The 12,769-nt window shown below is 40.5% G+C and overlaps 1 protein-coding gene across 2 annotated transcripts in view; it reads right to left on the minus strand.

Annotated features, from left to right (window-relative positions):
• Positions 1-761: 761 nt before the first annotated feature.
• zfpm2a (zinc finger protein, FOG family member 2a) overlaps positions 762-12,769 on the minus strand; it is a 505,220-nt gene continuing 493,212 nt past the window's right edge. For both annotated transcript variants that reach the window (XM_067981518.1, XM_067981519.1), the window contains 3 exons: positions 10,360-10,566; positions 8,347-8,571; positions 762-4,372 (listed from right to left, as the gene is read on the minus strand). In XM_067981518.1, the coding sequence (XP_067837619.1) occupies positions 1,851-4,372; positions 8,347-8,571; positions 10,360-10,566 (2,954 nt within the window). In that variant the 3' untranslated portion in view covers positions 762-1,850. The remainder of the gene's footprint in view (positions 4,373-8,346; positions 8,572-10,359; positions 10,567-12,769) is intronic.

The following is a 12,769-nucleotide window of genomic DNA, read 5'->3' on the forward strand; positions in this document are numbered from 1 at the left end:
CTTCCTTTAATGGAGCAGTGCAGGGCAAAGTGGCTAACTCTGGAAATGTACCTTGTGGGAACCTGGAGTAACTCTGGTGTAAAAGTTAAGGTCGGTGACTTTCAATCAAGATTATGGACTTTGTCCCTGTGGTGATATTTCAAAATCTTAGGCTTCGTTAAAATCACTAAGTCAAGTTCTGACCTGGAGTTAAAGCCTCCCCTTTTGATTTTCACCTACCCTGTGTACTTCTTTTTAGGTTTTTCATGATTGACCTTTTACAAGTAAACATGTTTTTATTTCCTTTCACATTGATCATTTTTACAGTACTCATTTCTGGATAGCAGCAATCCTCGGAGCATCAATAAATACAAATGAAAAGCACAATAGTGCATTTTTCTGGAGTTTTTCCTTTTTACTTCTACAATTTGTTTTTACCAGCAATACACCACTATTTATGCATGTCTATTTTCAATAAAATTGGCCAAGAGGGCCACAGACGTGGACTGGCCATGCACTCCATGCCAATGAATAATGCTGGTCACACTACAGGATCTACAACTTTGACCATAGCACTGCACAATGATTATATCTGATTTCCAGGGAAACTGTCCACTAAGTATATGTTATACAGATTTAAATGGAAAGTCACTAGGGTTGGAACCAGAATTTCCAATCTCAACCCTTGCAAATCATCTGCAAGATTTGGAGTAAAGTGATCCCATCAAACAATCCTGAGATGGTTATACACAATGATTAAGAATGTCACTTCATGCACAACAATGATGCAAGTCGTGTAAGGTTCTCTCACTTTATGGAATTTTTATTCCATCCATATACATGCATAGTAACAACATTGTTGAGAAATAATTTCTATCAGAAGTAGAACAATATTCGTATTATCACTAGTTGCAGTATTGGTACTCCATTATTCAGATTTCATTGTCCCCAAAATGATTTTTGCAACAGCAAACTGCAACTACTAATTATATTTTCAATAAAATACAGCAGAAAGGTTTCAACCACTGTTCAATACTGCTTCCAGTAATGTTGTTCATATTAAATTTTGCATTTTACAGCAAATGTTTCAAAAGTGAGACAAAAGCGTCAGCAAAGGAAAGTACAGTACAGATTACTATACAAGAAAGTTAACAACTTCAATAAAACATACATACCTCAGTTTAAGAAAGTGGATAGGAACAAACTGCTACATATATATCATCTTATGCAAAGCCTACTGATTACTGTATATGCTGATATATAAGCTGCAATTTAGGACTGAAAATGTTGTATTAAATATGAAATGGAATTTGTATGCCACTTTAGTACTTTTTAAGGCCTACAACACCTTCTGACGTTTGCAGTCTTAAAATGAATGCAACTTATATTCTGGCATGTACAGGGAAGTTGCAACAAATACAGGGATATTCGAATACACAAGTGCTTTACCTCACCAGTTTACCTACAAATGCTGTCTCTATGTATGTGACTCGGACCTCTCTCTACTTTACAGTGCAAACCGTAATCGTTACACGAGAATAACTATACAATAATGTTAAAAACAATTTCAGTATAAACTTCTTTAAATAAAAATTGAAATTTAACCACAGCTATGAATACTGCTTGGAAAATAAATTAATTCCGGTGAAAAATAGCACTGACATTTCACATTAATATCAAGACTTATGAACAGCATTATGAAATGACAGACTAGCCTCAAGCCATTGAACTACACACCCATCCCTTGATTGTCCTGGTGTAACTGTCCTGATGTAACTCAAGCAGCAATTTTTTTCTTTTTTCTTTTTTTTATACAAACTGTGCATGGCCAACACTATACTACAGACAGGTGCAGTGCATGACAGCAACTTTCATTTGACATGTTCTGCAGCATGTGATGAGCAGTAGAACTTCTTGTGGGTTATAAAGTTAGACAAGTTATTGAACTGAATGTCACAGAGGCGACAGTATTTCCCGCTGTTTGTGGGCTGGACAGAACCACCAACGCTTTTTGGCGTGTGGACTAACTGCTCTTCTAACGAAGCTCTAGCTGTGGGTGAGGCGTTTTCATTTGCAGTGACTGGACTCTCAGATACCCAAGGAGGAGATTCATGGCCATCCGCTTGTTGGGAACTCTGGGATAAGCTATCTTGATGTGGGTTGCACGAGAAAGGCCTGTCTTCCTGTTTTATACCTCCATTGACTGCTATCATGCCCCTGCTCTTAGGCATCGATGGAAGAGGTTCCTTCTTCTGAGGAGAACATCCATTGGATACAGGCTGGTCTCGAGGAGGATCGATCCTATCACGTGTGGCTTGCACCAGCTCGTCTATCTCACTGCGTATGAAAACAGCTCCTGAGATGTAGTCAGTTGGCTTAATCCCATAATATGGAGATAGCTGCTCAGTCCCTACCATTTTTTTTATTGCTCCAGGATAAATGCAATGTGGATAGAGCAAATTCTTGTTTTCTTCTTTAGCAGAAATGAGCTGAGCTGCTTCATTGAAAGCTTTCAGCCCGTGGAGGGTTGCTAACTGTGGGGGGAATATATTTCCATTCGGGGAGACCAGTTTTGAATTTTCATTTTTTTCACATTTGATTATATTTTTATCATTGCTGCCTTCAGGGCTGATTGCTTCACTTTTCACTGAAGCACTTTCTCTTTGCTGCTCTTGAAATTTTGTTTGCTCTAAATGGCCTACCTCACCACGTTGGACACCCATGCCTGGGCAAAAGTTTTGCTTGTGAGCAAGGTAACTTTCTACTTTGTTAAAACTAATCTTGCACACAGTACATTCATGGTAGTCCAAAAATCTTTTAGGAGAAGAGGTTGTTTTCTCTGTTTGAGGTGAACACTTTTTGCTTAGATCCATAGGAAGATCCAGCTCCAAACTGGCAACTACAGGCAGTGCTGTACTGCACTTGACAGAAGTAATGTTTCTAGTCCCCGGGACGGAGGGCTCCATATGCTTTGCAAGAAACATATCACACCTCTGGTGGGAGGTTTCCCCTAGATTCTCCAGTGATTCTTGAGAAGATGTTCCAGGGCTACCCATGGCCGATACACTAAGGAAAGCTTGCTGGACCATCTGTGATCTTTGTTCCTGTTCTGGGAGTGACATCTCATACATCTTCCGCCGCTTGCGACTACGTATGGTTCTTTGCATTGCTGGTACCTTATTTGCTGCCATACGTTTCATTGGCGGATCATGACGCGAGGCGCAGTAGTACTGTTTGTGCACAGCATATGTTTCATGTCTGCTAAAAGTTATATTGCATGCTTCACAAGTAGTTTTATTCGGATCATTAGCTGTGTCTAATATGGGAGTGCTGGGGCTCTTCACATCCTTGGACTTTCCATTGAATTGTTCATCATTGCTGCTGGTAGATGACTCTTTCTTCAACTGCATTGAATTATCCTTGTCTGGACTTTTTCCATTAGGGCCCGCTGCATCTAAGACCACAGAGGAGTTGATGCTGGTTGACTGAAGAAGCGGATTTTCTGGATCAGGTAGATGACAAAGGGCACTATGAATGTTAATGGGGCTGTGCCCACTGCTGGGACTTACTGTCTCTGGCACCTTCTCGCTGGTGTTGGCAAAGTCTGGTGACTTTGCTACATGCTGCCATCGGGTGCTGCAGTAATGCTTCTTGTGGATCAAGTAGTTGTCCAAGTTGTTGAATGTGATATTGCATTCAAAACAAATGGCCCCTTTTGGCACAAGCGGACTGTAAATGACAGGTGGATAGTTTGTTCCACCCTGTCTTAACCTGCGATGTACCAGTTCAGACATTTTAGCTAGGATTTCTGAAGCTTGAGGGACCATGGAAATATCCTGGGAGAGAGCAAACTGAGAAAGAAAGGGGCCCATTGGAACAGTGGATCCTATGTTGGGTTGTATTGGAGAAGAAGCAAGCCGCGGGCTGGATGGCTCTGATTTGATTCTGGCGTATGGGAAGCTCTGCCTGTTTCCTGCAGGCTGTGTTTCATTCTTCTGATTTGTTACACCCAACTGTACATTTTTCTCCCCCTTTTCTCCCTCAGTGTCAGAGCATGCTTCCTTATTCTGGCTGACCCCTGGACTTGGCGGGACTTCCTGTCTGCTTGCTGCATCTGCTGCTGTCGACTGAAAAGCTTCCTCGTTGTCGAGCGGCGAGTGTTCGTTTTCGCTTTCCCTTCGCAGCCTCCTGCCCTGATTATGGTGCAGCTCCTGGTGCTGCAGCAACTTCCTGTGGCTCTGGAAACCAAAGTGACAGTGACTGCATTTGAAGGCAGCTGGTGTGAGGTGAGTGAGTACATGGTGTTGGAAGCTCAGCACATTGTCTGCCATGTACTCACAGATGGTACACTTCAGGCTGGCACCAGCAGAAAGGGACTCTTCAACTTTCAAACCTGTTCAGAGAGAAAACATTTTCACTATTGTAGTTCCATTACAGCCTGATAGTAGATTTGCAATGGAAAGTGTGTCTCATAATCAAATGTGCACAAAATCTACCCTGTAGTTTTTGTGCACATTTATTAACCTTGTCATAAGCTTCCTTAAATTTGCTTTTCTTTTTAAACAAAGTTGACACAACATTGACAATGTACAGTATCTAGCAAACCAAAAGCATTGACAGAATCCAGTCTTTTAAAGTACCTCTGCCTTTTACAAAGCTATGAACGCGGAAGGTTTTGAAAAAATTAGTATTGCTAAAATCGGAGAATAGAGGTGTAAAGAGGCTAGAAATGACTGTCGGTAATTTTAGTGGATAAACGGTTAGCTCATTCGGATGAGGTTCCTCTGCCCGATATTTTAGTGTAGACATTAACCCTTTTAAAATAAATGAGTTAGTGCCTGCATTTAAACAGCAGACAAAGTAATGTCATACAAGTGCAGTAAGCATTTGTCCATTAATATTGTCAGCAGTCACTTCCAGGCTATTGAGCTCCTCTGGTGATTTTTAAGGTATTACAGGTATTGGAGGGCAAAACACTAATGATGTAAGAGATTAGACAGCCTCTCTTTTTTTTGGAAAAGTCCGTATAACCACATCAGGGTGTGCTTTTTGTTAAATACTGGAGGGAGTGGCCATTTTTCACCCTTTGAGCACTATGTAGGTACTTCTGCAGCCAAACACATTAATTCTTTGTTCATCACAAAAATATAAATTATTAAGAAATGATCCAAGAAATAATATATTTCTCACATACAGCCTGCTCTGTGGCAAACACATAAGACAGTTAATACTCGCAGTAACATGTTGCAAAAAAATAGCTTCCTTCTCATCGGGATTTGCTGCATCACTGTGAGCACTTCTTACAAAAATCCTATGTATTAATCTCCAGCTTGTTACAGGGTAGAAACTTCACAATCGTTTCATTCATTCACAAGCGAAGAAAAAGATAGACAATCTTTTATTACACTGATCAAATCAAATTGTGAACTGACCAAAATAAAATGTTGTGAATGTTATATAAAATAAAGAGGGAGGCGCTGAAAGTGTTGAAAAGCTGTAATACAACCTCAGGATTTACTTGACCATTACTCCTGTGACTTCCAACTTTATCAGAATCCCTGATTGTGTTATAGCCTTGCAGCTACCTCCAAAGTAAGGTGTCTTCTGCAGTTAAAAGGTATTTTATATTTGTAAACATATATATTTATAAAGCAGGGAGAAACAGCACAGTAGACTTTAACAGAAACCATTTTGTGCGGGTAATCTAACAGTAAATATAGAGTAAGTTTTCCAATTGTGTGGACCTGGCAAATGGACGGATCTCATGGGCTGTGTGCACGGGCGATTTCTCACTGTGTACATAATGTGCTGGGAACACCCAATTGGAAAATTTACCTCAGTTGTCTACTTTAAATGCTGCAAAAGATGCCCAGTACTCAAAGGGTTAAAGGCCTTTTTAAATAGATTCCCGTTTTGAGTATAGAAAATAAGAAGAGATGCTATCTTTGTGGTAGTAACTTTTATTCAATTTAAGTCTTTTCCTAAACACATCATTTTGCATATAGGAAATTTGGCAACAAACACATTTAAATATTTCAGTACAACACAGTGTAACAAAGTACTTTCATTCCTAACATGGAACAGAATATTATCTTTCTCTTTGTACATTTTTAAAAACTTAATACACAGACAAAAAAATATAATTTTATTTATTTCACTTGAAGATAATATTGAGAAAATAATTAATCAACCATGAAACTAAGCTAGTTGTCAGTGGATCTAGACAGAGATGACTTTTCTCAACTTTCCTTTCTCCTTACACCTGGGCTTCACTTGGTGCCTCTTGATGGCGGCTCAGCTGAAGTCAAGAGCCCAGCACGGGAGGGATTGAAGGCATGAACCTGTATCCCACCACAACTTGCTGCAATGTGTGGTCCCAATTTTATTTGCTTATACTTTTGAAACTTGCAATATCATTTTGTCAATGACCTACTGTTGAATTTACATTAATTTAAGAAATCCAATGTTATGTAAGAAAAAGGACAAAGGGAAATACTCTAATTAAAACAAAGCAGAGACCAAGGGCTCAATTTTAACTTCTCCTGCCTGATGGAAACCAAATTGCAAGCGGCAAGGGCACCTGCTCTAAGCTGGCAGGGTCCTCTATAAATATGCAGATCTGGCTCCAATTACTTCATTTGGGTATCATCTGTTATCTTAACCCGAGGCCTGAGCGGGGGAGCAGCAGTGGCTTCCCCACCAGGCAAAACCTGCCGGGAACAGCAGCCGGGGCCAGGAGAAGCCTAGCAAAGTAAGTATCTAATTTTTTTTTTAGTTTCCTTGTGGGCCAGGAGGAGCAAGAATGCTCCTCCGGGCCATACAAGTAAATGCTTGGGCCTCTCGTGCCCGGGCTTCCTCCCCCGTCCGACTAGGATTCTCTCCAGGAGCACTTACCTTGCGTCGGAGACCACACCCCTGGCCCCTCGATTTTAACAGCTGGGTGGCCGCTTCCCCGTGACCTTATAGTCATTTTGGTTGGGAAGCAGCACGTTAATGAGGCCCAGCCGTTAAAATCGGCCAAGCCTGTCTGCTGGCACTCCCGGACGGGCACACTGCTCGCTTTGCCACATACCCACCCAGGTGTTAAAATCGAGCCAGTTACTGCAGGTGCTGGAAAGGTCACTTCAGATTACAGTAGCCCAATTATTATACCTACAATATATTAGTGACAATTACGCTGCTGCATTTGCTGTGCCATTTAGGTGGGTGCAAAACTATTGTTGCCTTATATATGTATTCATATGCTATACTGATACCCAAACCAACTGAAACAGTACAAGTATAAAAAAAAGCACAAATGCTAAGCATCTGAAATAAAAAGTAGAAAATGCTGGAAATACACAACAGACCCATCTGCACTTGAAAAGTGGGTTAACATTTCAGCTAGCAGCCCAAAACTCTAAAGCACTGCAACCTTCCTCAAACTCAGTTGATGCTGTCTCCACCCAGCCTATTGTGTCTGTCACTGATTCAGTGATACCCTATGAAATGAATGCATGAATGTAGGAGTGTACAAATGCAATCAGCTCAGCAAATCTGCATTGAAATGGTAATCCTGGTGGGAAATTCATTTGTTAAAAACATTATGTGTTTTTTTGGGGGGAACATTCTCTCTGCTTGATGTTTTTTTCTCCCATCTCTTTTTTTTCTTGATCTCGAAGGCAGCATCTGCAGGTGAGTGGTTTCTAAAACCAACCTATGAGAGGCATGCAGGAACAGCTTCAAAATTGCTCTTCCACAGATTTTCCCCACTCTTTGTGAAGAGGCATTTGGTCTCCCCATAGAACCTGCCCACAGCAGTACTGCTCAGATCAGGAATTCGGCATGTGGGGGAATTGCAGGTGTCATCCTATGCCCCACCAGCTGTGGCATGCTGATTTGCTATTTATATTTAATTGACTTATTATTGCTGGTGGGTTTGCAATATTAGCATTGTACCATCTACAATGCCAATTAAGGAACACTGGTCCTTTAAAAAAAAACAAATTACCATGAATGAACAGCTTAGCTGGGCAAATAATGTTTGCTCCAGAATGTACTTTCATTGAGGTAGGTTGCTATTAATTTAAGTCAACTTATCTAACACATGCACATGTACTAATACTCTGATAAGACTTCAATAGGGATACTGCAACTTCTACATTTAACATAAAGCTGCATTTTTAGATGTGCTTTAATGGCTGGTTTGTGATATAGTACCATTCAAATCATTTACTATCATTGAGTACTGTGATTACAATATAACAGGCTAGAAACATCATCTTAATTTATCCCCTCAGTCCAGTCTATGTAATTTTCTAAACTCCATTTTGCGGCTATCAGTGAATTGGCAATGCAAAATTCAAATTACCCCATGGTGACTCTTACCACTGTGTGAATTCATGTGAATTTCAAGAGCCCTGGCATTTGGGAAGCTCTTGCTGCATTGTGGGTAAGGGCAGACACATGGTTGCTGAAGAGGACCAGCCTCTTTCTCCTCTGATAGTGAGGATGCTTCCCTCTGTCTCCCACTACAGTAGTACATGAGGTGAGCCTGCAGGTTCCGTTCACTGCGGTACCAAATTCCACATGACTTGCATGGAAAGATATCCTCTGCAATGAAAGAATAGATGTATATTATAGTATGTGTGAAATCAGGCAGTTTTTATTCATTAAAATTATATTGAATGCACAATCTGAGGCTATATTACATTTTTTTTCTTCCTCAAGATTGTGGAACAATTTAGTAACAGGTTCTCATTCCACTTTATCAAAATTAACCAATTATGTAAAGTCCATCATATTAAACTTCTTTTAAAACATATATGATGAATTCTGGTCATGTTACAATTATTTGTCAAAAAATATAAAATGATAAAACCCTTGTTCAAATTCTGCTCAAAATCAGTCTTCTTTCATCCAAAGTTTGGTTAAATTGGTAATTGTTTAATCTTTGACCCTGGCAAGGCAGTCTCTGCCTCTGCAAAACAAAACCAGAAAATGCTGGAAACACTCAGCAGGTCAGGCAACATCCATGGAGGGAACAGAGAAATGAATGTCACAGATGTTTCAAGCACAGACCATTTGATTTGAGCGAGGGTCCACACGCAAAACTTTAATTCCTCTGTTCTCTCCAAAGATGCGGCCTGACCTGCCAGTATTTTCTGTCTTCTTTCAGATTTCCAGCATCTGCAGTTTTTGCTTTCCACCTCTGTGAAGTTATTCAAATGGGTCCTATATGTAAAATAGACATGGGGTGAAACTTTAAATTTCGGCAGGGGCATACAAGGAGCAGTAGTGGATCGGCTGCCCATTATGCACAACCCGATTCCATTGATTTCAAATGGAAGGAAAATTGGGCAAGGTGTAAAGCAGGTGGCCCATCCATTAGCACTCACTTTACCCCCTGCCGAAGTTGAAAGTTTTTCCCAAGGTGACATCTATAATTGCAAGAGCATCAACTAATAGAAAAGTAAAAATCCATAACACCAAAGGTAAGCAGTAATGGTGAGGTTCCTTCTCTGACCCCGCCTTTTTTATTTTTTCATCACATGATTTCAAGGGGCACTGTCCTTGTGAAAAGTTTTTTTCATTTGTTTACAGCAGTACTGTGAGATGATGTTAATTGCATCGAAAAGCATCAATGAATTTACAAGATACTGTCATGCAGAAAATAACACCCTTCTGCTTTGCTTGCTTCCCTCAAATAATACAAGGTTTGTCAAGATGACAGTGCTCTTTTAAGAAAAACTGCACAGATTTGGGAGATCACACAAGACATAACATGTACATTTATCAAATGCAAAGTATAAAGGAACATGATTCATGAGATAAATGATAAATATCACAAAATGTGCTTGTTGTAGTGTAAGAGAACAGATGAGATATAAGTGATTTGTATGGAGTCTGGGCTCCGGCCAGTTAACTGGCATTAACATCCCTCATGTTGTTACATTAAAGCCAATAAGGTTCTGGGCTGAAGTTTCTCAGCTTTACTGCCAAAAAGCACAGTGTTATATCTTAAGGCAACTGCACTTGTTTGGCTAACTATATGGGGTTCATATTAGTTAGCTTGGTGTATATGAGAACAAATGGATTGCCTTCTCTGATGGCCTGGAAATTTAAAATAAATATTTTTTAACAAAAAAAATGACACTGGAGTGAAATTCCTCCTATCCGTAATTTTAGTGTAAAAGTTGGTGAGAGTACAAAAAATGCAATCCCATTTTGTGATCACACCAACTTTTTCACTTCATTGTCAACAGGAGGCACTTCTTGCTCTTTATATTTAATTTTTAAAAGGCAGACAAAAACTATTTTCTGCTTTGTTACATAAGCACAATTCCTTATGTTAAAAACAAAAATCAGATTCAAGAATAAAAGTACAAATTTTAAACTCACTGTTGACGATTGCTGTAGGTAAAATGGATGCCATGGCTGCTTGTTGAGGAAGCAGCTGTATTGTGTCCAGGAGGCGTGCTGGATACATGCCCTCTGTGATGGCCATTTGGCTGACAGCTTGCAGCCTTGAGTCAAATTCCACAGCAAATGCAACCAGTTCCTCACCCTCCGACAGCATTTTAGTCACTGTGCACCAAAGCTGGCCACCTAAAGAAAAAGAAGAGAAAAACAGTTTTGTAGATTAATTGCAAATTGTATGACTTATAAGATCTGTTAGATCTTTATTTATAAGATCCTTCAAGGTCTTGATAAGATTGTCTCCATTTTACTGTAATAATATCACAAAGCCAGGCTAAATTATTCTTTCCGTTCTAAGAGCTGATCTAGCTATACTCCTTCTCGTTTTCATTCATATTGGTTCTGACTCAGATTCAGGTGGTAATGTCTGATTACCATCCGCGAATACGATTGTGTCACATACATGCAATTTGAAGAGATACTCAATTATGATTGTGATCCTGGCCAATACAAGGGTTTAGTGGCACAACTCTTACAATTGTGAACAATATGTCAGTGGTCGCACTCTCACCTCCAAGTCAGAAGGTTGTGGGTTTAAGCCCCACTACAGACTTCAGCACATAATCTGGGTTGACACTTCAGTGTCAATGTTGAATTGTCAAAGGTGCTGCTCTAGGATGAGACGTTAAACTAAAGTAACCTGTTCAGGTGGATGCAAAAGCTTCCATGGCACTTTTCCAGAGAACAGGGAATTCTCCCAATGTCCTCGCCAACATTCATCCCTCATCCAGCACCAGCAATAATCAATCTCATTACTGATTGTGGGACCTTGTGTGGCACAAATTAGCTACTGCATTTGCCTGAGAGACAACAGTGACCACACTTCTAAAGTAATTGATTGACTGTGAAGTGCTGTAGGATGTGCTGAGGATGTGAATGACACTATATAAATGCAAGTTGTTTTTTCAATTCTAACCCACTGGCAACTAATCAATTCTCCCCACGTGTGATTGTGACAGGTTTCTGGCTCTGTTATTGTGAACATAACCCACTGATGCAGGTCAGATGAAAAAATGACAGGTTGCAGCCAGAGCAATCACTTCAAAAAACACCCCAGTCTCTGGGGTAGAGGCAAGAAAACAACTGGTCTCAATTGAATTATAAACCATTATATTGCAGTCAACACATTGAGAGAAAGGGCTATTTTTGACAGTTTATATTAAAGAGATTACCAACTTTCTCCTCTAACCTGGAAATTAAACTGAAACAGACTGCATGTTGCATGCGTGCACAATATACCAGTGGAATAAAAAGAGCCAGATTGAAAATGTGACACTGCAGAACTATTCACAGTTCTGGACTATGATTTCATAACCATTACTAACAGGGTTGAGACTTATTAAACTCATTTCATGGGGAATTCTTACAGTCACTGGGTAATGGAGACCTTAATTGCAATCAGTCATTTTGGGATTGGAACTCAGGTTTCAGAGATGAGTTTCTTTGAATGCATTTTTATGGCATAAATATAAGTCACATTAAAAATTGAAAAGCTTCCCCGATTACAGGTTCTTAAACATGCTGTGCCTAATCTGCATGAATGATGGTTAAATCAGTTGAAACTTTAATTTTCATACTTAAACAAGAAATATATAGGGCATGATTTTAGCTGGGAGCCAGGAACCCAGCGCGTCCCTCGATATTTCCGTGGGGAACCCGGAAGCCAAACGATTGCAACTCAATTGAAGGTGAGTATTTGACAGGCCAGCTGCCTGTCGGAAGGGAAAGGTGCCGCGAGTCAGGGAGGGGGTAGGGAGGAAGAGAGAGATCGTGGACCCAGGAAAAAATTCAGAGGTGGGGGGGGGGGGGAGTTGGAGGGACATGGACGACATTGGGGGGATCGCAGGGTCATATTGCGCCAGGTGAGCTTGTTGGTCCTGGGATGAAGCACTCCTGCTCCTCCGGGCCCACAACCGGTACAATAGAGCCACTCATCTCACCACACCTTCCTGCCTGCTTTCACCTGACGTGAATCGGAAGCGACGGGAAACCCAAACAGATAAGGTTAAATTCATTTAACTTTTGCAATACACAAAGAATTAAGTACCGTAATTATTTCAATTAGGTACATTGTCCTTTTAAGTATCGGCCCGCTAGCTTTAAATGGGGGCAGGACTTCCTCGTGTCTCTTTTGCGCACGGATACAAACAAGCCTGGGTCAAACCAGGAAGTGGGCGTGTTGCAGCTGGGATGCAGGTCCGCTCCAAAAAGCTGTTATTTTAATCTCCCACCTGCCCCCAACCCACCCTTTCTTGGGGGTTAAAATTACCCCCATAGTGTGAATTTGGTGCTTTCCTTATTTCCACTGATTTCTGCCCATTTTACCTTCGTG

The sequence above is a fragment of the Heptranchias perlo genome, chromosome 3, assembly GCF_035084215.1.
Source record: "Heptranchias perlo isolate sHepPer1 chromosome 3, sHepPer1.hap1, whole genome shotgun sequence".
NCBI lineage: Eukaryota > Metazoa > Chordata > Chondrichthyes > Hexanchiformes > Hexanchidae > Heptranchias > Heptranchias perlo.